This window comes from Passer montanus, unplaced genomic scaffold (assembly GCF_014805655.1).
Source record: "Passer montanus isolate IOZ18808 unplaced genomic scaffold, ASM1480565v1 scaffold116, whole genome shotgun sequence".
Lineage (NCBI taxonomy): Eukaryota > Metazoa > Chordata > Aves > Passeriformes > Passeridae > Passer > Passer montanus.
This window is the reverse complement of record NW_024358278.1, coordinates 483,646-508,586: the sequence shown is the minus strand read 5'-3', so window position 1 is coordinate 508,586 and position 24,941 is coordinate 483,646. Positions and strand designations below refer to the sequence as shown.

General features: G+C 47.1%; 1 protein-coding gene across 3 annotated transcripts in view; it reads left to right on the top strand.

Annotated features, from left to right (window-relative positions):
* The window catches only part of GRIK1 (glutamate ionotropic receptor kainate type subunit 1), a 52,401-nt gene that overhangs the window by 9,132 nt on the left and 18,328 nt on the right, over positions 1-24,941 (top strand). For 2 of the 3 annotated variants that reach the window (XM_039697041.1, XM_039697042.1), the window contains exons 4-11: positions 2,723-2,776; positions 3,655-3,828; positions 6,824-6,967; positions 13,231-13,338; positions 16,594-16,707; positions 17,673-17,876; positions 18,257-18,480; positions 21,657-21,775. In XM_039697041.1, coding sequence (XP_039552975.1) covers positions 2,723-2,776; positions 3,655-3,828; positions 6,824-6,967; positions 13,231-13,338; positions 16,594-16,707; positions 17,673-17,876; positions 18,257-18,480; positions 21,657-21,775 — 1,141 coding nt within the window. Of the gene's footprint in view, positions 1-2,722; positions 2,777-3,654; positions 3,829-6,823; positions 6,968-13,230; positions 13,339-14,011; positions 14,057-16,593; positions 16,708-17,672; positions 17,877-18,256; positions 18,481-21,656; positions 21,776-24,941 lie in introns of all 3 variants that reach the window. The other variant, XM_039697040.1, reaches the window with a different exon arrangement.

The window sequence follows — 24,941 nt, the reverse complement described above, 5'->3', positions numbered from 1 at the left end:
GAAAATGAAATGCGTTTAATGGTCATGAAATTAAAGAACTGCTCAAGTGAGGGAAATGCAGAGTGAAAGCAAGCACAGGATTTGGTGCAGTTCCCATTAATGCACTTGCTCATCATTCCAGTTCCAGCCCGCCTCGAAGGCAGACTGACAATGGATCTAAATGAGGCAGGGAGGTTTTTACAAGAAGAACAAATGCAAGTTAGAGCTGGGATGTGATTCAAGCCAAGAGCAGGGCACCCAAAAGAGATTTTCAGACATAAGAGAGTATTTTTATCCAGTGTCTGTCAGCTCGCCATATATAATTTAACCACTGATACTTTCTTGGATTCACTTCATGGTTCATGACCCTCAGCTGAAAGGGCACAGCTGCAAAGGACCAGGCCCAGGCTCCTGATCTGGAATGGATATTTAGGGATGGAAGTGTCTTTATCTCCCATTGTCCAACCATATCTGTTTGGCTGAAGAACAAGTGTTATACAGGGAAGGCTGGGCAGGAGATGTACAAGGAGAATATCGGAGGCTGATTTTCCTAGTTTACATTCATCTGAGTTCCACTGTAAGTAAAAGCTATTATTATTTAAATAGGACATTTGTATCAGGTGCATAATTATTTGCATAATTACATGCAAAGTTATTTAAATAGCAATGTGCAATGAAACCTCATCCAGTTTCATGTGGGCAGGCACACAGACAGAGATGTTGCCTTCCCCTCTCTCTCCTGGGCTGCTTCTCTCTTTCAGGTCACCTGCTCTGTGGGAAGCTTTGCCAGGTGCTTCAGGGGTGTCCCAGCCTGAAATCCATCCTTACTCTTACTGTCCTGCTCCTGGGAGCTGCTGGGAGCTGCTTTCCTGTGTCTGCTGTGCTGCTAACACTCAGCAGAAGAGCCCTGGAAATTCCTATTTACACTGGCAGGAGCATCCAGGGAATGAAGGCTCGGGAGTTATTGGTGCTTTGGGATGTCCAGCACGACTCTCAGCATCCCTCTTCCTTTTGCTTTGCCTTGATTCCACCTCCTGTTTATCTGCATCAGAGCATTAAATCATCCTTTGGTGTGGATTTTGCTTAGCAGCCATATTGCCCTTAAACATAAATTATTATTGCAAATTCTGTTTGATCTCAAATAAAAAGCCCCTATTTGGTATCTACTGCACATGTCACAGGCATGTCAAAGTGCTAAATAGCTTTTAGCTAATTCTCATCCTCAATGACTGAGAGAGGGGAGCACAACCAGTTGAGGCTGTTCTCATCATGGGCTTTGTTTCTGTTTGTCTTGGGGTTTGGAGGCTTTGCTTGTTTGTTTGGGCATTTTTTCTGCCTTATTTTGGGGTGGTTTTGCTTTAAAGAACAAACCTGTAGCGTGACTTCTGCAATGACTTCCCACTGGGCTCTTTCAGTGCAGTTCCAGCTCAGAGGAGATCTGCATCATAAAAATCCCATAAATTTGGCACCTCCTTCACAAAGCCACAGGAATCCAGTGGCTCCAGGGAGGGGGACTGAGTCCAGCCAGGTCAGCTGGGAAACACAGCACACAAAAGTTCCCCTGGGTGCAGCCCTGTATTGTTATCTGTGCATAAACAGGGCAGGAGCAGCAGCCTCCAGCTTATTCTACAGGTAATAAAAGAGCTCCAAGAAACAGAATAGAAGAGGATTAATAAAATCAGAAATAAAAAAGGCAATTTTGATGTGTAAATCCAGTGGAGCATTTCAATGAAATAGTTGCCTTCTGGCTTGATTTTTAGTGGCTGGAAATGGATCAGTTGTTTGCGATTAACACTGAGCTGCTTTTATTATCTGCTGCAGCTCAGAAAGTTCAGGGCTTTCTTTCTCCCTTTCTTTTTCTTTTTTTTTTTTTTTTTTTTTTTTTTTTTTAAGGTGAGGAATCGACATAGACAATCCCTCAATGGATGTTCAGCAGCTTCTGCCAGCAAAGGGAATTTTGGCCAGCCAAATCCCTCTATTTCCCCTGCCTTTCAAACATCTATTCAGGCACTCCAAAACTGTCCTAAAAGGGTATTAAAACCAGATCCTTACAGTGCTGTGATCAGGACTGAGCAGGAGTTAACCCTGGTCTGTGTTGCTGTTGTGGCAATGAATTCCTCAGCACTTTCCCAGTTTATAATTCCTCCTCTTCCTCAGAAGATCCCAGAGAGGAAAGAATTCTGTCTGGCAAGATCACGGGGGCGTGGGGACAAGTGGAGGAAGGCTGCAGGGAGGCTGTTTCTTCCAAAGTTTCTTCCATCCCAGCTGTTTTGGCACCCTCCTGCTGACCCACATTCCCCAGTGGAACTTAGAGAAACTTCCTTCTTTCTGTTTTCCTCCTTTACTCCTGAGCCCTCAGCAGTGTCCCGTTCTCTTCTGGCAGCAGAATGCAAAAACCTGCCCCTAAGCACTTCTCTCTACCAACTGTGTTGTCTGCTAATAAATTCCTTTTCAGCACCCTCAGACTGCAGACTAAAGGATTTTTAAAATCAGCATCTCGTTATGCCTAGTAATTTTTCTTGTCTTGGAAGTTTCGCAATCTTTAATCTCTTTCCTGAGCAGAGGTGATACAGACATCATTTAAATACAACAGGATATTTTTGGCTCCTAAAGAAAAACGTGGGGTTTATTGCCATCAAGCTCTCATGACCTGTGGTGTGTTTAACCCTTGCTTTTCACAGGCACTGCAACACACTGGGAGCTTTCAGAGTAAAGTACCTTCACCTTTCTATCTCTTTCACAGATTCTCTCCATGGGAATGATGACAGAATACTACCACTACTTTTTTACAACACTGGTAAGGAACACTGTAAACATCTGGGGGGGAATTTCCTGTTTCAGAAAAGACAGCTAAATTTCCCCCTTTTTCTAGGAGATCTTTGTTGCCTTTAGTCAAGACAATCCCTGGAGAATGGGTGCTAACGCTCCTTAGGAATATCAGGACCCACCTTTTCTTAAGAAAGCTGTTTGGCCCCATTTCTGGGGCTGGCTAACACTTTAATGCAGTGAAAATTAATTGCAGTATGCTGATTAACGAGAAACCATTAGTACAGATGGACCAGAGTGAAACAAAATAAAGGATGAAGTCTTTGCACTGTGGGCACTGCTGGTTCTTCACTGTTTAATTGTTTCATTTACTTATAAAACCACAAAACCACTCAGGAAATTTTATAACCAAAGTTTTCTTTGATGGCACAAACACAGCTCGGGAGGGTCCCACATGGTTCAGTCACCCCAGCTGCCCTGTAAATGCCAGGCTCTGGAGCACGTGGAGCCTGCGTGCACTGACATAGCCATGCCACAGCCTGGCAGAGGTGCCTGGGGAGGCACGGTGGGAAATTGGGATTCCTAAGCAGCCAAAGCACAGGGCACGCCTCGTCTCTCGGAATTTTCCTCCTCTCAGCTCAGAAAGAAGCTTGACACTGGCCAGCCAATTCCTCATGTCGGCCTGTCAGAGCTGCAGCACTGCTATAAATTCAATTGTGCAGGTTGCTTGCAAAGCAGTTCTGCTGTGGGGAATTGATCTTTTCATTCCCAAAAGCAGCTGTGTGGTATGTCACCCATGCACAGCTTTGGCTCAGTCAGGTTTCCAACGGGAGCCAGGGTGGGCACAGGGGGAAAAGCCCCAAAACTTCCTTTAGAAACAGTTTTGTTTGTGTTCTGCTGGTGCTCCAGGACCTGTTTGCACTGGACCTGGAGCCCTACAGGTACAGCGGGGTGAACATGACGGGCTTTCGGCTGCTCAACGTCGAGAACCCGCACGTGTCGGCCGTGGTGGACAAGTGGTCCATGGAGCGGCTGCAGGCGCCGCCCAAGCCCGACTCGGGGCTCCGCGACGGCACCATGACCGTGAGTGAGCTGCGGGGGGCACAGGGACAGACAGACACTGCCAGGGGGCACAGGGACAGCGAGGGAGCTGCCACGCTGGCAGGGGGCACAGGGACAGCGAGGGAGCTGCCAGGGGACACAGGGACAGCGAGGGAGCTGCCAGGGGCACAGGGACAGCGAGGGAGCTGCCACGCTGGCAGGGGTGGCGTGGTGGCACTAAGTGAGCAGCCACGCTGCCAGGGGTGGCACAGGGACAATGCCCCAGCACGGTGCCATCGTTCATCTCACTGCTGCTGAAAACTGAAATGCTGCCCTGCTTCTCCCGTCACTTTCTGCACTGTGCAGCGGGAAATGCAGCAGAAAATGGGACTTCCCAAGCAGGTGCAGGATTTGTAGCCTGCAGGGACAGATCCCACATGTGTGGGAAGGGAGTAGCATTTTTAAATGGGTGAAGTGCCCTTTCTCTTCATTTCCATCTCTACAGAAGCTGTGGCTTTTGAGACATAATTTAAAGATAGATGAGAGGTATCATTAAGCCAGGGAATCAGGATTCCTCCCAGCACTCCCCCAAAGAGGAAAGGAAAGAATAGGAACAATTACAGAGACAACATGACTCCATTCAGTTTGGCAGGGTGAAGGGTTGCAGTATGAGATAATGTATCTCATGGACTGAGTGGAGCTCGAAGCAATAAGAAATAGACTTTATTGCAGATGATTGCAGGGAAAATTTGGAAATGTCTTAACATCCTGAGGAGAAATGCATTTAGTGTGCTGTCCCTGGCATTGCACACACTGGTGCTGCTTTGGGCAGTGTCACCGTGCTCACTCATACCCAAAGCAGGGAGAAAGCTGTCCCTGGGAATTCCTGATGGGAATCCACACAGAAATGCCCGGATACAACACTGGGAAAAGCAAAGTTTTCACCACTCATCTGCTCTCCCTGCTGTCCCTGACTCTTGTGCTCTCCTTTCCATTTTCATAATCTCTGTGTCCTTGTCTCTCCCTCCTTGCTGGGACCATTTCAGTATTCCCAGCAGGATCCATTATTGCCCAGTTTGATGGAGGGCTGCACCACTGCTGCATTTCATTTGACAATAAGGCTGTGACAGGCGGCAGAGTGCACGGAGATCAGGACTGTACATCCTGTTATTAACTCAGGATTTATCCCTTCTGGTTCCTGCTCTGCTGTTTGCCCTGAAAGCAGCTTGTGGGAAGTCAGCAGGGCACAAGCAAGACAGTTCTGAGTTCACGTCCTGCTGGATGCCCAAACTGCACCCAGAGGCACAGCTGGTCTAATGAGATCTCTGGCTTTCTTTGCAGTGGCTTAAGCAGCACACAAAAATGAGAAAAACAAGTTCCAGGACTAACTCTGAGTCTCTTTCTCCTGACATAAAAGTACAGAAGTCAGGGTGAGGTGCTTGGCTTTGGAAAATGAGGTGATCTGTTGCACCCTACAGCCCTAAACAGAGCCACAGTGAGGGAAGAAGTGACAAGCCAAGGGAGGTGGCAAAGCTCCCCGCTGCCACACCAAGGAGGGACAGTGACAAGTGGCACAAGGACGGGGCAGAGCAGTGCTGCAGACACTGTGTGGTCAGGGCAAAGCATCAGCACTGTCAGACAGAGCAGAGCAAGGACAGAGGGGCTTTCTCACCAAGTATCTCCTCCCAGGGCCTGGGACACAGGCAGAGCCAGTAAAATCCAACCCTGAGCGCCCAGCCCATGTAAAAACTGAGGTCTGCTGACACTGATGGGAATATTTCCATCGGTTTTGAGGGATTTGGGGTCAGCCCTTGATGCCCTGAGAGTGCTTGGAGCAATGTCTGCTGTGAGATATTCACAGTGAGAACAGCTGGTATTGTCTCCTCCTGCTTGACTCATCACTCACAATGTTTTCTGATCTCACAATTTGCTCCCATTGTGGAACATTATTTTGGGCAGATTCTGACAAGCACATCAAGACCAATCCCTCCTCTGCGCTATCTTAAGATTAGTCCTTAAATTCAGCTACACTTGAGCAAAACCCTCCAATACTGGTAACACTGATGCTGTTGTTACTTACTCAAGTAAATGGCACAGACAAAGAATCAAATGAATTAATTTCCCAGAGGAATTGCATGGAAAAGAAACAGAAAACTGATCAGCTCTGTAGTTCCTATAAAGGACTCAATTTTCTCATCTGCAGAATTGCTGCCTTTTCTCCTTCAGGCCCTGGCTTAATTATTCATTAGGTTTACCTGGAAGGTAATTTGTGCAGCTTCATTAAGGGAGACACAGCCATTCCCCCCTCACTGTGAGAGCACTGAAACCCACTGCAGGTGAGGGTGAGACTTTTCTGAGGTGACAAAGTGGGACAGAGAGTGTGATATCACTTTGAGGCCATGTCTTTAAACCCACAAACCCATTCTCAAAAGAAACAAGATGCACAAAGTGCACCCAGTAATTTTGGTATCTGAATATATGGGGTAATATTCAAGGATTCAAGGGCTGTAGTGGGAAGTTAGATGTGTGAATCCAAGTTAATCCCCCCAAAGCACACCTCCAAAGGACATTTCCCCTCTCTCTAGGACACCATTGCACACATTTGTGCCAAAAGCCAGGATCCTGGAGGGCAGTGGACCCTTGGAGGCAGCAGAGACCTGGGCAGTGGGATGTGTTCCAGGTGATCAGTGGGACTGGCTTCCCTGCAAAGCAGAGCCAGCCTGTCCTGTTGGGAAGGAAGCAATCCCACAAGTGCCATGAGAAGAGTTGCTCATACACCTGGGACTTCATAGAACCCCTCTCCAGCCTGCCTGGGACCCCTGACCTCCCTGTCTCTGTAGCTACCCAGCGTAGTTTCCCTCCCAGTGCTGAAATGAAGAGCTGGATTTGGCTGCTCCTCAGGGCTCCAAGGCGAGACCAGGAGAGGTTTTTCCCTGCGAGGAGCCCTGAGCAGGGCTGGCAGCGGCGGGGGCAGGCAGTAACCGAGGGCTGAGTTTGTGCAGAGCAATGGGCAGTAACTGGGGCTGTGTCTGTGCAGACGGAAGCAGCGCTGATGTACGACGCCGTGTACATGGTGGCCGTGGCCTCCCAGCGAGCGGCCCAGATGACCGTGAGCTCCCTGCAGTGCCACCGCCACAAGCCCTGGCGCTTCGGGCCCAGGTTCATGAACCTCATCAAAGAGGCAAGTGCAGAACCCCTCCTTCCTTCCTTCCTTCCTTCCTTCCTTCCTTCCTTCCTTCCTTCCTTCCTTCCTTCCTTCCCGGAACTTCCCTTCCCTTCCCTGTAAGACCCTTCGCTGTGTAATTCCAGTTGTTTTGCAGATTGTTTGATCAGGGATCAATATCTAGAAAACATTGTGGCCACTGTTTCTAAAGAAGGAAATTGCTTCCTGAAGCAATGCTCTATCTTACAAGAACCCATGACTGATCTTGATGCAGAGATGTCCTAAAAGAACACATTTTAGTTGAAATGCCTTCCCTGTTTCAAAAGTCACAGTTTTATTTTGATTTTCAAATGGAAGCCTTTCCTTTAGGGAAGCATGGAAATGAAAATTGGAATTTAGGTAGAGCGTCCCACTTATGTTTTACCTTTTGCCCACCTCAATCCCTGCGTTTGAAGAGTAATTATAATGAAATTGAAAGTTAACAAAAGACTTTGTATCAGTGCATGCCCCTGCAGTGATGCCCTCCTTATTTTTGGGGGATGCTGAGTATAAAACTAAGGGCTCCTGAAGCCTAAAGCAGAATACTTTGCCCAAGAGTAGCAGATGTACCCCAGCAGATCAGTTCAAAGCCTGAACAGTGACACAGCTCTCATTTATCATGGACAAGCAGCTTCTCTTGCATGGCGTGAGATATGGGGGCTAATTACTGATGGCCTTGCAAACAGAGTCTCTCATGGTCAGTGAAACACTGGTTTAAATACTCCGAGAGTCTTGTCTGCCTGTGGCTGATGTAGCCAAAAAAAGGTGATTGTTAAAAGCGGAGGATAAGGTTTAATAAGACCATACTGCATTTTCTGTAAAGCCTAAATCATGAGTTGGAAACAAATAGCAAATACACTTGGACCCCAGATGATGTTAGGGTCTGCCTTGTTCAACAGGGACAGAGGGACTTTATAATTAGGAATCAGTGAATAGGTGTGGAGAAAACAAAGTCAAGGAGGCAGGGCGATAGCTGGGGCCCACATGGGTAGGATTTAATTGTCCTGGTTTTTGATGTGGTACTGACATTCTGTGAAGGCATTTTACAGACTGATCTAAAGACAAATATTCGGTACTCCAGTCTAAATAAACCAGTTTCAGACAAAGAATTTGCCTGCAGTGATTCCTGCAGATGCTGGAGTTAACAAGTGCTTCAATGGCTCCCTGGTGACTTTTTGCATTTATTTTGGTGGTGAAAAGAACTGAGGTCACCTCATTTGCTTTGTGGGCCAGCGCTATGAAATGTCTGAGACCAGGGCTCTGCAACAGCCCATTAAGGAGTTTTTAATGAGAAGTAAGTCCTTGTCAGAAGCTGTGTCTCTCAGTGACCCGGTGCCATTCACAGCTGAAGGATGTTCTAATCTCGAGCCCTTCTGGAGGCATTTGCAGGGAGTGCCCCTTACCCCTGCTCACAGGGAAAAGGAGGTTGTTGTCTGTCTGCAGAGGGGGAGCAGGGACAGAAAGGATGATCCCACCATTTCTGAAGGAAAAATGGGAGTAAACCTGAAATATGTTTATAACCGAATGATCCAGTTCTGCTCATGTCCCCTCTAAAGCATAAGGCCCCAGATTATGATTGTTTTTCAATTATCACCAAAACCAGTGTGAGCTCTCCTTGTTCAAATCCAGCCACAATTAAAAGAACAACTGTAGAGAGAGGGATAGAGATGCAGACTGGATCCTGAGTGACTGTTAAATGCTCTCAAGCAGAATCACAGAGAAAGATCTCAGAGACTGAAAGAGATCTGAAGAGATTTCAGTTGCTGCTGTGTTCCTGAGGAGATCCATGCCAAGCACTGTGACCAGGAGGGAGAGCCATCCATCTGCATTCAGTACTGGAAGGAGAAGGGACTGGAGGTTTCTCCTTACAGTAAAAGTAGAAATTTAAATTATGACAGAAGGGAAAGCAATCCATCTGCAGAGGTATCCATCAGTTTGTTGTGATTCTGACTGGCAGCAGCTCCAAACGCGGGAGCACAACGAATCTTGTAAGAGAACAGAACATTTCTGTTGTTTAATGGTCTTTGATCACTCCCAGAGCCAGCATGTCAGTGTTTTCCGGGGACTCTAACCCTGCAGAGTGGAACACATAAGAAGGAGACAGCAGTACAAGAGCCTGATGCCAGAAGAGCCAGGCAGTCTCCCCTGCTCTCTGTGGGGCAGCACTGACATCTTTGTGCAGTGACTGGGGAAAGATGACAACGTTTTGCTCCAAACCATGAAATAAACTCTCTTCTGCTGCATCTTTTTCATTGCATTTTAGCACTGAGCCAGTGGCAGGGTCTGGGGGTGCTGGCTGGATTTCTTCTCTGGGCTCTGGTGCTGCAGTATTCAGTTACATCAAACTGAAGCAGCTGTTTACTTTGGTAGGGCTTCCCTCACCAGATAATTTAATAGTAACACTTGATTCACTCCCACTAAAACAAGCTTTTCTCTTTGTTTCACTTTTCATAAACTTTACTTCTCGTCCATGAAGTGCATTTCTGCTATGAGCCTATTACTGGCTGTTACTTTGACCTGAAAACTCTTAATTAGGAGAGCAAACAAAACAACTGCCTGACCTGCATCCCATGGTGCTTTATTAGGAAATAAAGCTCAGCTTCCCGAGAAGACAATGAGGCTGAGGGCAATGTCAATAGGCATTCTTACTCTGAAATCAAATTTCAAGTGGAAAAACACTTATTTATGGAATTATCTATGCCCAGATTGCAACGTAATTGCAGGATTGCATGCTGGGAATAAATACATATTGAATTGATGAAAATTGATAAAAAATTATCTGCCAGGGTACTGGCACTGTGATATCCAAAATCAAAACAAGCTGTTTGACAAAAAGATTACATATATTTTCTTCCATTCTGTTTTCAGCTCATTAAATGTTTCCTGGGCAGTAGATATGTTTATAAAAACCAAGCAAGAACCATTACAAATTGACTTTATCTGAATATATGGAGGATGTTTTGATATTTGCTACACAGAACATTTTTCCAGGACATATTTAATATATCCAGGCTTACTCAAACACAATGCACAATTTTCCATGTTCACAGTCCAATATAATCCTACCCCTCCAGCCGTGGAAAATGAACCTTTCTGCCTCTCACTGCATTTCCATTCCAGTGCTGCTCAGGGAAAGGCCAGGGCTTTTCCTGGACCTCTTCCAAGTGAAGAGGCTGTGGAGCATCATAATTCTCAGTTTATCTCCACAGATAAAGCCCTGTGCTGGTGAGTGCTCAAATTCTCTTTATTCCATCAGTTATGCCAGATTTGGAGCAGGATAATGGCCAAGTCATACCCTAACTCACTGAATTCCATAATCCTGGGGGATCTCTGGTAATAAGAGGATTAATTGTGAGAGCTGACAAGTTGATGTGTGGCTCATCACACACGATTTCCACCCCAAGGAGAAGCAATATCACTGTCACTTCAATCTGGCAGCTCTCTCTGCAATTCCAATAAAGCAGGGGCTTCCCAAAGGAAAGAAAACCAAAGGAAAATTAAACTGGTCTTGGTCAGTAGCATTTTGGTTATTATTTATTAATTATTCATTATTGTAGTGGTATTGTTATTTATGGCCTTGGGGAGTTTTGTTACATAAGAGAGACCTGAGGTATTCTGAACATTGCAAGTTTAGGTGCTCCTAGGTTTTTGAATTTTTCATTCAAGTGTCAGGTACCATCAAAGCCCTCATCAGAAATTTGGGAATATTGGTTCCTTCACCCCTGTGGTTAATTAGGAATGTACATTAAATCAATAACTGATGTTCATTTTGCCTAGGAACTTCTGATAATAAATAAACAGATTAGAACCCCAAGAATTAAATGTATATAAAATGGGTCAAAATAACCTCAGGACAAAACAGAGCAGGAAGGAAAATATTCTTCTCTCCAACTAGACTTCACTCCAGCTTCTGAGTGTACTCCTCCACAAGGAACAGTCCACTGAGTGATTTCTGACCAAACTCCCATTAAAGCCAGGGAAAAACCCAGATTGCTTGCCTTTAGGGAAAAGTCTCCAAATTTTCAAGTTACACTTAAACAGCAAGAGAAGGGAAAAAGAGAAAGAATAAAAATGCAGTTCTGTTCTACAAAATAAATAATTGAATCTGGTCTGTTTGGGGGATTTCTCAAGTCAGTTTGGACACTGCTCCCGGGGATGCACAGGGTGGGATTGTTTGGTGTCTGTGCAGGGCCAGGCTGGGTGATCCCTGGGGGTCCCTTCCCCCTCAGGATATTCCAGGAGTCTCTGATAAGTCTGGAAGCAGCTGAACTGATTGATCCTGGGATTGAACTGTTGATTGGCTCTGGCTGGAATGGAGGCTGCTGCATTGATCCAAGATGGTGACGTGGGAATTGATACAGACCCTGTGATGGCTGGGAATGGATAAAACCCCTCTGGAGCGTTTGACCTTGGAGGCTGAGTCAGCTCTGTTCTCCTGTTGCTGCAGTTTCTCATCAATCTATTGATAGGGGTTGTAATTGGAGTATTTAACCCCAGAGTGCAGCCTGTGCTTTCCCCACAACCCTCATCTTTTCCAGCAGTGAAAGCAGGGAATTCCACAGTGAAAGCAGGCACTTCCACAGCTCTCACTAGGTTGCTTTGTGTATTTTGGCCGTAGCAGTGCTGCCAGCCTCTGAAGGTGGCTGAAGTTGTGTCTGTGACCTGTTCTGCCCACTCCCTTCTCAAGACTTAGTAAGAAAGGGTCTGAGCAGCTGCTCACAGTGATGCTCTTTGATCAATTACCTGATCAGGCTCCAATTCAGCTTTTATTATGTCCTGTAACACTCAATGTGTCACCAGAAACATAAAACTTGCTATAAATCCTGTGCGAAAGCATGAAATCCCATCCCTGTAATACACACAGATGCAGCTCCTGGCTTTTCTGGAGGAAGGAAGGAAGTTCTGCTTCATTACAGCTTGTTAATTAGCAAGAACTCTGCATATGATGCTTTCTCTGTTTTGGTTTAGAAGCAATAAAATAAAATTCAGAAATTAAATTCAGAATTTAGATGGTATCTGAAGCGTGTTCCTCACCATTAGGATTTAAAAATCCCATCAGCATTTAACCTTTCTGAGAAACACTCCCTGAAACTCCCGAGAAACTGATCTCTAAAGAGCAGATTTTATAAAATGTTCCAGCTTTATGAAAAAGAGATGGGGGCACATCAGAGGAGTAAAAACACAGGCTGGAAAAGGGGATGTTAGAGATTGAAATTCATCCATATGTGTCCATATTCATCCATATGCTATCTTGATTATACAATTAATGAATAACCCTGCAAGTGTTCACTGTTTACAGCAGAGACTTGTGTGTACTCCCAAGTCACTAAGATGGAAAATCTCACAGCAAATTTGTTGCACTAATGCTTTTCCATTCTTATGTTACTTAAGTGTGTATCAAAGTCTTGCTGTTCCCACAAATTCCAAATGCACCAGATCTGTCTGAGACATGTGGTGAGAACTCCCCAGCATCCGAGATTAAACCCTGCAGATCCAGGGCTGGAATTCAGATTAAACAGGGAGGGGGGACACCAGTCTGTAAGTGTGGTTTTTAATGCAGCTTTACTTCTGTCCTCTGTCTCCAATAAATTAAATGAGGCAAGGAACGATGTGTGATGGAGAAGCTTGTAATTTAAAATTATATGGCTGACACACACGAAGGAACAATGCCATCATTTATCGTCAGCTCTCCTCGTATCTCTGACAAATTTAATCTAATGGGGGGCCTCCCAAAAATAGATTATCAAGATTGTCTGCACTTTTAAACACATCACTTTGTTTTATGGATAAGCACCGGCTCTGGGGACAAAATGGGGAGGGAGGGAGATCTCATTTCAAGGCAAGCAGGCTGGGTGGGAGGCTCACAAGGTACAGGAGACTGAAACTGTAGTGAATTCTTGTGCAGTGCACAACTGCCCTGGCTTTGGGCACGTGCAATTCTCCCTTTCTCTTTGGTCAGTCTACATTTTTTTATTAGTACCAGACATATGTAAATCAATCTGTGTAAACTGTCACAGACTTGTGCTTGGTTGCAAAATGCGAAACGTATCAGAAAGAAACTAAACAACAAAAGAAAGGGGTTTTGTCAGAGTAGCAAAGCCACATATGCTTCAAAGCCCCCAGATTTGGAAGCGATTCGACGCTGTGGTGTATTTAAATGACAATTATCAGTAACAGCTCTTGCTGTGGGTTCAGAGGGGCTGCTGCTGGGTGCCACAGGCAGGGTGTGTTTGTGTCCCCAGGCACGGTGGGAGGGCCTGACCGGGCGCATCACCTTCAACAAAACCGACGGGCTCAGGAAGGACTTTGACCTGGACATCATCAGCCTCAAGGAGGAAGGCACGGAAAAGGTAGGCAGGTCTTTGGTAAAAAACACAGCCAGGGGTTAATCTGGCAAGGGCATGGTTCCTCAGCTTGAATCTCCTGTGAGTGGGGTAAAAAAACCCCGCTATTCTCAATTGATTTGAGTCAGAGTTAAAGCAGAGCTGCTAAGATTGGGTTTTTATTGTGCAGTGCATTTCGAGGTATGGGAGAGGAATGTGGGGCAGGCAATACTTATCTAATGGAAAGAGTCATCTTAAGTGCACCTCGTTTTCAATTCTTGCCACTGCTACTGTGGATGGTAAATTCATATCTAGAGATAGATCAATTCATATAGCAGTGCACAGATAAATGTGACATGAGGGAGAGAGGAAAGAAGGCATTTGAGTAATAACCTCCACAAAGTGGAGCTGCTGAGAATTGTCCAGGTTCCTGAGGCTGGATTTGTTCTCCTTCCCTTTTGTCAGCCCTCAGCCCGATGTGGGCTGCCCTGGGGGTGGCAGCTGCGGTGTCCCAAACCCCAGCACAGGTGGCAGCAGCTCCCGGGGCTGCTGGCCCTTGCTCTGCGTGCTGGCTCAGCTCTGGGTGGTAATTGCTGATGGGTTAATGGAGAATTTAACTGTAATTGCTCCCACACAGCTCTCCAGACAGCTTCTCTTTTCATTTTTAATGAAGCACTCTGTTTATTTTCCCTGTACCAAGGCTGCTGGCGAGGGTTCTAATCATTTGTATAAAGTGTGGAAGAAGGTTTGTACACAGACAGGTGATGCCAAAACCCTCTGGGCTGTGTCTTCACACTCAGCCTTTGGGTTTTAATGGTGACTCTCCTATTGCAGTTTAGAGACAACAGTCTCTCTGAAAGCAGGAATTTTCCTGGTAGGATAAGTTTTTCTCCACTTGAGACATTGTAATTGCAAAGACTAAAAAGATCTTGGCAGGATTCATCTGTTTCACCAAAATCAGGGGGGTTTAATAATTATTTTACTTCTTGGAGCTGTACTTTTCCCATCTTTGAGTAAAGGCCCCTGCTGCAGCAAAACCAGTCCTTTTCTCCCGTGCCATCCTTCCTGATTCACCTAAAATGTACAGGGTAAAATGACACCATTTTGGATGTGTATTGGCATCAGCTCAAAGTCTGGTTTAATGTGCAGGGTTGGGGGTGTTTTTCCCCACACAAACCTCTCAGTGCTGGCAGCGTTTGAGCATTATTGCCTCAAAATTTGGATGAGTGTGTTATTAGCTCCTTACAGAAAATAATAGAGATGATTAAGTGGGTGCTGTCATTCACTAACATATGGAAATTGGGACTAAGCTTGTTTATAAAAGATGTAAATTACCCCAGGAATCTCATCCCTCTTTGAACATAAGGTGCTTAAAACACAAAAGTGGGATTTGGAGACCAGCTCCACGCACTGCTTCCCACAGGACTTACAACCCCTGGCTGCTGTTCTATGAGGAGAAGATAAAAACTAAGTCTGAAGTGTTCTGCAGTCATGAGACAGAAACTTTTTATAGTGCTTAGAATTGTATTTTGCCCATGGTGCACACAGATCTCATTACTCCACACCCCTCCCTCTTGCACAGTGTAGAATGGTTTTGGGTTTGTGCTGTTTTTGTGAGAATAGACCAGTGTAAAACACCCTCCACAACCCCTCCTGTGTTCTCATGGAGCACATGCATCCTTAATAACCCAGTTTAATCTCCAGGCTGAGGCACCAAGGCCCTCTCCCCCCCTTCCTGGGGAGTAGATCATCCCCTGACAGGCAGAAGCAATCTCCCCTTGGACTGCAGGCATCTCGTGTTCTGCTGAGCTGATTTAAACCAAATCACAGTTGGTTCAGAGCAGGGGCTCGCTGGGGAGGGCACATGGCACCTCTCACACTTGTCACTAAACTGCAAAACATCCCTTGAACTCCCCCAGTGGTGTCCTACCTCGGTCTGATCCTTCCTCCTCCCTCGGGCCCCTCCAGCAGGGCTGTCCTGCGGTGCTGTCCCTTTGCCCAGACGTGCAGTGCTCTCCTGGTGTGTTCTGTGTGCTCGGTGGCTGTGCTGCTCCTGGGTCTCATGGCTGTCCTCCTCTTTCCCTGCTGCCAGCCAACAAACACATTGCAAGTCAGTAACAGTGAGCAGAAGGGCTCACACACCCTGGTGCAAATCCAGGGACGCTGGATGTTTACTGTATTCCTGGCTCAGGCTGCCGTAATAGCCAGCATTTTATCTCCTTTGTAAATCTGTGCACTTTCCAGATCAGCTTCCCAATCCTGATCTAGTTTTGGAAACAAAGGGAATGACTGACAAATGCTTGGCATAAACTTTTTTTTTTAATGGCATGGTTGTCCCCATTAAGAATATGGAAAAAATAGTTTGTGAGGGGCAAAAGCAGTGGCACCTGGGAACACAAACCCTGAGTTTGCTTGAAATGGTTGTGCTCTCCACAAAGGCCAGCATAAATCAAACTGCCTGAGGCAGCTCCTCCCCTGGAGCTCCTCACATCAGCCCTCAGCCAGGCTGGGCATGAAAATCCAAAGGCAAAAATGCTGGAGATGCTTCCAGCCTGCATTTAAGTTGGGTAAATATTGATGTGGAGAAATAACATGGTTATAATTTCTGCCCCCACAGCATAAATCCAAATCCACTGAAATGACAAATATCTTCCCTGGAGGCTTTGGATTGCACAGTAAATACTGGAAGTTTTCACTGTGTCCAGGGCTGGAAAGGAATTTGCCTTTGGCCACTGATGTTTGCTGAGCAAATACTGCTCGGGGTGTGAAATGTACCACCTTGATAGCTCTGGCACATCCAGGAGTCCAGGAATGACAGAATAATCTTTGCTAAACCTGCTGAAGGCACAGGGCAAGCGAAAGGCCGGTGCATCCATCAGCCAGTTCCAATGTAGCCATTCAGGTTTTTAACCTGTTCTATCAGAAGAGACAGGTCTTGCCACATGTCTCAGCTCCACCACTGACAAATTTTTTTTAAAAACCCCATAAAAATAGACATTTTACTTTTTTATTTTAGCAGGGAACAAAGCCAGCATGTTCCACTCCATTAGCCAGCTGGCCACCCCAGCAGTGCACTGCCAAGCCTCATACTCTCAGTGCTCCAGGGTTTGCACTTGTGCATTTTGCAGTCATTGCCTGGGGTTTCTGAATCAGCCCACGGTGCTGCTGTTTCTCTGAGCTGCTGCCCTCCTCCAGCACTCAGTCCCTTCCTGAGTGACCCCTGAGCCCGTGCTCTGGGGGTTAGGGATTAGGGCAGCCTCTCACCCACTCTCCTCTGTGCAGATTGGGGTCTGGAACTCCTACAGTGGCCTTAACATGACGGACAGCAACAAGGACCGGTCCACCAACATCACGGACTCCTTGGCCAACCGCACGCTCATCGTCACCACCATTCTGGTAAGGCTCAGCATCCACACACACACGTGAGATTGACTCCAAAACACCACACTGCCACTGGAAGACTCCCACAACCTCTGCCTCCAAAATTGTTTCCCCTTCTCCAGCATTTCAGACGAGCCCTGCGCACTTTTCCTCCCAGAAGAAGGGACACACACAAATGCTCAGCTTTGCAGTCACTGCTCATACATCCTCAGTTTTACTGGAAATGAGACAAGGAGGGCTGAAGGGAAGTGCTAAACAGCAGACAGACAGATTGTGCTTTCATTGTGCTTACTGCGAGGAATGGAAAAGGTTTAACTGGGTATTCGGGAGCTGCTCTGCCTTGTGCTCTCTACACACCCAGTAATGTCACTTTTGTTTCAACTGCTCTGCCTGGTTCCTCAGGAGGAGGGAGGGAGCTCAAAGGCTCCTACACTACGTGTCTATTGCCACATGAAACTACTTGCCCAGATCTTCTTCTATCCAAAATCCTGTAAAAGGGAAAGCAAAAACATACTTTGCAATCTGCCTTTGCTGTTCTCCATTCTTCCTTCACTCCATTTGAAGATTTTTCTCAGTAAAGACTTATTTTTCACAGAATATAAAAGGTTAGCTTGCTCTTATGGGTTTTTTATGTTATTTAGGATCCTCTGTCCTTCAGTATCCCTTCCCGTCCCTTGGGGTGGGACAATGTGGGATCCAGACCCCGGGTCCGAGTTTGGAGCTGCTGGGCACAACTGGAATTAAAGCTCCTGGGAGCCACAAATGGTCCATTCCACTGAAAATTAGGGCCCTTATGCTTCTCACTAATGCATTCAGTGAGTTTGTTAACACACCTAGAAGAGCTTTTAATGCACACAGTAAATTGCTGGTTCCCATGTACTTGCAATCCCTTTGGAAAATATTAGCATCATGTAGAGAAAGTGATGTAATCCGAGCCAGGCTCACATCTCTCACTGCCTGTCCGCTGTGTTTTCCTGCAGGAAGATCCCTACGTGATGTACAAGAAGTCTGACAAGCCCCTGTATGGCAATGACAGGTTCGAGGGGTACTGCCTGGACCTGCTAAAGGAGCTGTCAAACATTTTAGGCTTCATCTATGAGGTCAAACTCGTTTCTGACGGCAAATACGGAGCCCAGAATGACAAGGGAGAGTGGAATGGGATGGTCAAGGAGCTCATAGATCATGTAAGACTGAACCCTTCTTCTGTCTCTGTTCTCCTTTCGCCTGGGGTATTTTATATCTGAAATCTTGGCTGTGGTTTTCACCTCTTAGGGCCACTGCTGTGTCTGTTTTGCCACCCCTCAGAGTAGGAATGTCTGAATGAGCAGTTTGCAGGTGTTGGGAGGAAATATCCATCAGTGGCCATGTCCCAGATGTCCCCCCTGACTTGTAAAAAGAGGAAATGGAATGTCACATCCCCCTCAAAATATCTTAGAAATGCTAAATTTTGTTCAATTTGAGCCAAAATTGGTTTATTTTTTAATACTCAGGAAAGAAATGGAGGGAATTGCAGTGGGTTTGGTGAACATGAAGGAGATGAGTGCTTTCCCTTTTGTGTTTGCAGAAAGCTGACCTGGCTGTTGCTCCTCTCACCATTACCTATGTCAGAGAGAAAGTGATTGATTTCTCCAAGCCCTTCATGACACTGGGAATCAGCATCTTGTACCGGAAGCCCAATGGGACCAACCCCGGCGTTTTCTCCTTTTTAAACCCTCTCTCTCCAGATATTTGGATGTATGTTCTCCTGGCCTGCCTTGGAGTCAGCTGTGTCCTCTTTGTCATTGCCAGGTAAGGCCAGCACAGAGTTTTGGATGCACCCACAGCCTCTCCCCTCACAGGTGTGGGATGGGCTCTGGAGTACCATGCTAAGGGGCTTATCCAGTCCTAAAACCTTTCTGCAAGTATTTTCTCATCAACACTGCTTTTCTGTATTGCACTGAGGTTTTGCTCTCTTTAAGGGCTGTTCCAAGTGAAATATGGGATGCATCAGGAGGCACCGCCCCAGCTGACATGTGCTGAAAAGCAGTTTGTTACTTGCATGTAGGCATTTCCCTTTTCTCCTCACGGTGCACACAGTTCACAGGTGAAAGACCCAAAAGCTGAACCTAGTTTTGCTGGAGGTCCAGCCTCAGAGGTCTCCTCCTCCTGAAATGGTTTAGAGGAGGAGAGGTCATGGGTTACCCTCCCAGGGGTGCCCTGAGGTGAGGGAGGAGTTTATCCCTCCCCAGCAGCTGTGGGGCTGTGTGCAGTTACTCACCACTTCCCACAGGCTCCTGCAGTGCCTCACTGCCCCATAAATAATAACTCCACTGTACACAACCCATGATCTCAGTCATGACTAATCTGAAATCTGCTCCTCTCTGGCACATTGACTTTTCTGCACTTGTGTGCCAAGACTGAAAGCACGCCCCAGCCCTCTCCACCTCAGAACAGTGGAAGGGCACACAAATGCTTTCTTTGAGCTGATGCCTGAAAGCAGTGCCTAGTTAGATTCAGCTGCATGGACTGAAGAAATGAAATTGTGCTCATGTTAATTTAAATTTATACATTTTAAGCTAAGTTGCTCTTGAAACCCACATTGAGACCTGTCCATGTCTCCAAATACACCAAGATTTCTGTAAGATTTGCAAAGTGTTTCAGCAAATAGTGGTTGCTTTTAGTAACCCCAGAAACCATCCACTTCTTAGCACTGTCACAGTAAATTACATGGCTACCCACATTTTGACAGCAGTTCCTGGAAAACAAATACTTGGGAATAATTTGCACAGACTGGTATAATCCTCCTGTCATTTCTTTCAACTTTTCAGCAGCTGAATAATTTCTCATTTGTCTCTGAGCCTTACATAGCCCTGTCATTGTTACATTAATTTTTAAACTCAAACACTGAAGTTTTTATTGCTGTGAAGGGTTGCAGACTGGCAAAGCTCTGTTCCAAGTGCACTGCCAGTGGATGAACAAGGTGCTTTCTGCCAAAATTTCCCTTTCTGCTAATGCCATCTCAGCTGTGCTGTTACATCAGTGGAGGTAGAGCCAAGTAGCTGAGTCAATAATGTCACACAGACCCTGTGGAAAAAGGTGCTTGGGTGACCTTGAGCATGCCACCTTTATCAGAAACCTCAGCACAGCTGCTGCTGAAGAGGGAGAAAACCATGGGGGAAAGGGCCAGGAAAGCAGAAGGTTGAGCAGTGAATTCTGCTGAACTGTAAACCAGAGCTCAGCGCAGCAATAGAAACACAAGAAGAAAATCAGCTTTTGATTTGAGGTGTAAAAGAGATGTACACCTACTAACACATTAAATTATGTACCAGGGCTAGAAAAACCTTCCCAGTCTGGAAGACAAGGCTTTGCTGCCAGAAATTCATGGCTCTTTTGCTCTGTATGTGATGGAGACATTTTTCCAACTCACTGAATGTGGTGGTTTTCTGAAACCCTGCAAAATTCCAGCCTTGGGCTTCCCAGGCAGGTCAGGCAGAGGGATTTATTCTTCTTCCTGCCCTGTGTGAACACTGTGGGGGGAACTCTTCACTCCTAGAAACCTGTTGGAAACCTACTGGTCCTAGCTGGGAGTCTCTTGTGAAGGATGTGTTTCCCTCTGCGTGCATGCACTGAGTCTGGTCACTCCCCAACACCTGCTTCCATTATTACAGCAGAAATCTGAAACATCTAACTTGGGAATTGCTTTTCTTTTGATGGGTGCATGCAGAACTGTTGTAACTTGAACCTGAAAACTTTGTCTTTTGTCATGATTTTTTATACTCTTGTTCTGGGTATTGTGCAGCTGGTGGCATCCTAAGCTACATCCTCTCCCAATTAACGGGTTCATTATTACCAGACTTCATTACTTCAGCCAAGCAAGGCACTCCGCTCTCAACCGTGCATAAATTCAATGCTTAATTATATTGTTGCAACAGTAATTAGAATGTGTTGGGTGAGGTTGTCAATTAAAGCTGCATCCACCTGTTCCATGGGAAGCCACGTGGCACTGGGGAGCCCGAGGGGGCACCCTGGGCAGGAGCAGTCCTTGGGTGCTCCTGCTGGGTGTGAGCTTAGCCCAGAGCTCTTCCAGGGATCCTTGTGCAGCTCCCTCCCCGCAGTGCCCATCCCGTGTCCTGAGGCTTGGGGAGCTGCCTCCCAAAGCTGGGGAGAGCAGGGTGCTCTGAATACCAGCCTGTGGGGCTGGTCCTGCATGGGCACCTGCTCCAGAGGGGGACTCCATGGTCCTGAAGGGTCCCTGCCAGCTCAGAGCACCCCGTGATTCTGGGAATGCTGGGCAGCTCCTGCTGCAGGGAGGGCACGTCCAGCACGCACTGACAGTGAGTGGTGCCGCCCTGACAGGGCTGCTGCTCCTTCCTTATTCCCAAAGTGCACCCCAGGAGCAGCCCCGTGGCTCCCAGCCGTGCCCTGTGCGTGGGGCAGGCAGCCGTGGGGCTGTGGCAGGAGGAGGAGAGCAGCAGCAGCCCCGTGCCAGGCCCAGCAGCGTGCCACCCATCGCTCCACAGCTGATGCATGGCTGACACGGGTCAGTGCTGATGTCTGGGGACACCCTTCATGCCAGGCTCTCCTTTGGCACGGGTCAGTGCTGATGTCTGGGGACACCCTTCATGCCAAGCTCTCCTTTGGCACGAGTCAGTGCCAATGTCTGGGGACACCCTTCATGCCAAGCTCTCCTTTGGCACGAGTCAGTGCCAATGTCTGGGGACACCCTTCATGCCAAGCTCTCCTTTGGCACGGGTCAGTGCTGATGTCTGGGAACACCCTTCATGCCGAGTTCTCCTTTGGCACGCGTCGGTGCCAATGTCCTGGGACACCCTTCATGCCAAGTTCTCCTTTGGCACGGGTCAGCCCTTGTGCCAGGCTCTCCCGTGCCCGTTCCCTGCGTGGTGCCGTGCCGGGCGCGCTGCTCAGCAGGTTTGCTGTGTGTCCTCTGCTCGATGTTTACAGACTGTTTCTGTTGACTGCCACAGGTTTACACCATACGAGTGGTATAACCCCCACCCGTGCAACCCAGACTCAGATGTGGTGGAAAACAATTTTACTTTACTAAATAGTTTCTGGTTTGGAGTTGGAGCTCTCATGCAGCAAGGTACACCGGTTACACTTCGTTCTCGCACACGTCCCACAGTCTGCTCAAGGGCTTCTGTGCTGGTAAACTCCACCCTCTGTAAATGCAGCATGTACTGTAAAACCTGATCTCACACACGCAGAGTAGCCCAGGGGAGGGAGGCCAAGTGCCACTGGGGAGCTGTGCAGCCCAGGCCAGGAGGAAGGAGGGCGAGCACCTGAGAGAAAGGGGAGCACGCAGGGCCACACGGGAGGGAGTTCTGCAGCTGAAATGGAATTCGATTGCAAGAGGGATATGAAGTGCCTCGTGCTGAAGTTGAGTTGATCGGTATTAGAGGTTTGACAACAGAAAAATGTTGGGCTCCATCCCAACACAAACAGCCTTAGCTGCCCTAGAAGAGCTGTTCCAGCTGCCAAACAAGGAAAGATGCTCTTTCTCCAAAAGGGCTGTTGAGTTGGTAGGCACTTGTCAAACATGTTGTTTAAAACCAACACCAAACCCTGGTTTTCTATGGCTTTTCTGCAGGTATGAGTCCCATCCTTCTGTAAATGCATCCAACCCTAGAAGCCTTAACTTAACCCAGTCATGAGCCCCTGTTATTGATGATTTTGGAAACAGATGACATTTTATTCAGATGCCAAGGAGGGGCAGTGATGCTTACTCCACGTGGGAAGTCAAATAGATCTATGTACTAAACACATTTGTTTATGGCATTTATGTTCCAAGGTTTCCAATTAAATCACTTTTCACCAAAACCAGGGGACACTGAAAAGAGAGAAATTGTTTTCTGACAAACATTTCAAGTTGAATCAAAGCTGAACAAAAAAGACCCCACCCCACAACAACCAAAAAGGCAAAGCCCAGCAGTACTTTTGTATTAAATTCCTAAACATTTAAGTGAGGAATGTAAAACCATCTCTGCATTCATACAGGTACAGTTTATTCTTTCCTCTTTAACAGACATGAGTTAATAAAATTTAAAAATAAAGAGGATTTTTTCCTAGATGTGGTAGAGAATAAAGTTTGTATTGACCTAAGATGCACTTGCTTTTAGTGGTGCATTATTGTACTGAGAGGATACAGAGCTTCCCAACAGAAGTTGCTTTGAAGGAGGTTGGATGAAAGAAGAGCATTTCTGCTTTGTTTTGGAGGTTTTTTGTTTTGTTTTCCTTCCAATTTGTCAGTAAAACACAGGCTGAGGTTTTACAGTATCAGGCAGGTGTGTGTATCTACCTGTGGTTGCCCTGTGTGTGGAAGTGCCCCAGGATTTTGTGTTTCCTGTCCTGCCTTTTTTGGAGTTTACCATCATCCACAGCAAACTGTGGGATGCAGTGTCTGCTCGTTACCACTACCTTGGGTACATGACAGTCAGCCCCAACCAGACTCTGCTTGTCTTTTAAGGAGATTCAAAACAAAACAAAAGAAAGAGAGAAAAAGAAAGAAAGGCAAAAGAAAACATTTGTAAGGCAACACAAATGTTTCCATGTGCAAACTTGTGGTGTGATTGTCTGTGCCTCATGGTCACGTGAAGAGTTTGGACATGATGGGAGCGGTGGTGGAAGTCTGGGTCTAGCGTTGCACTCCTCCTCCTTGGCAGCAGCTGCTCGTTATGCTTGACTGGAAGCCACTTGTGATTAAATTTTAAAATGTGATGATCAGACTTTCTCTTTTCTACAGAGCGTGAGCAAAGTCTGGATCAGGATTGGCTGTCATGTCTGCCATAAAAAGGCACTAGAGAGACTTCAGCAAGTATTGTCTCTGCCCCCGAGTCTTGCTGGCAACATTTTGATTTAGATGCTGCTTCCCCTGTTTTTCCCTGGAAGTCTCAGATGTGTTTGCATCCTCCGAAAGCATCCAAACAGGGCACATTTCATCCAATCCATCCAGGGAGCTGTCACTGTCAGAAAGGAGAGCTGTCCCTCAGAGCTCAGCTCAGCCAGGAAAGGGGCAGGCAGGAGCAGAGAGTGCCCAGGTGGAGCGGGGTGGGGATGGAGCAGATCCAGGCTGATCCCACAGCCTGGGCGGCAGGAAGGGGGGATTCTGCCTGAGCCCAGGTGAGAGCCCAGCTGCAGAGCTGCCCCAGCCCTGGGGACACAGCAGCAGCACCTGGAGCTGCTGGAGAGAGCCCAGAGGAATCCATGGAGCTGCTCCAGGGCTGGAGCCAGGCTGGGAGAGCTGGGGGTGCTCACTGGAGAGGAGAAGGCTCCAGGGAGAGCTCAGAGCCTGAAGGGGCTCCAGGAGAGCTGGAGAGGGACTGGGGACAAGGCATGGAGGGACAGGACAAGGGGAATGGACTCAGACTGACAGAGCAGGTTTGATTTGGTATTAGGAAAGAATTTTTCCCTGTGAGGGGGGTGAGGCCCTGGCACAGGGTGCCCAGAGCAGCTGTGGCTGCCCCTGGATCCCTGGCAGTGCCCAAGGCCAGGCTGGACAGGACTTGGGACAGCCTGGGACAATGGAAGGTGTCCCTACCATGGCAGGGGTGGCACTGGGTGATCCTCAAGGTCCCTTCCAACCCAGGCCACTCTATTATTCCATAAAAAACCAGTGCTTTTTTGCTGGAACCGAGGCACTTGGAAAGGTGAACACTGGAATAACCATGGGGAAAAGGAGAAGCTGCCCCACTCAGCTCAGCCAGGAGCAGGGTTTGCTCTCACCTCACCACAGCAGTCACTCAGAGCAGGATTACCAGTGGGAACTGAGCGTGTTCTTTCCCACAAACCATGTTTTGTTGCAGGAAATCACAGGAGGTTTGGCTTCTCACCCCACAAGTGCAGCACACAGGGATTTTCCATCCTCTCCTGAGCAGTGCTGGTACATTCCATGTGTGTGGCACAGCATCAGGGGCCAAGTGCAGGAATTCTGTTTGTATGGCTGCCTGAGTTTAAAAGCAAGAATCCCTTCAGGATGACCTGCATGAGCACAGCTTTTGCTGTTCAACCCCAGCTTAGAAATAGAGGGCAACAAGGAAATATTTCATTGTATTGAAAATAAAATCTAATCAGGAAAGCAAGAAAGTACAGCAGAAGCCTAAACACAAACCCAGGCAGAGCTACAGCTCTGGAAACAACTCCATTTGGCCTGGAAAATTTCAAGTGAGAGTTTTTGCCTTCAGCCTGCTCTCGCTGTTTGGCAGTTCTGTCAACACACTCCAACCCTTGGGCTAAGCTTAGCTCTGACCTTTAAG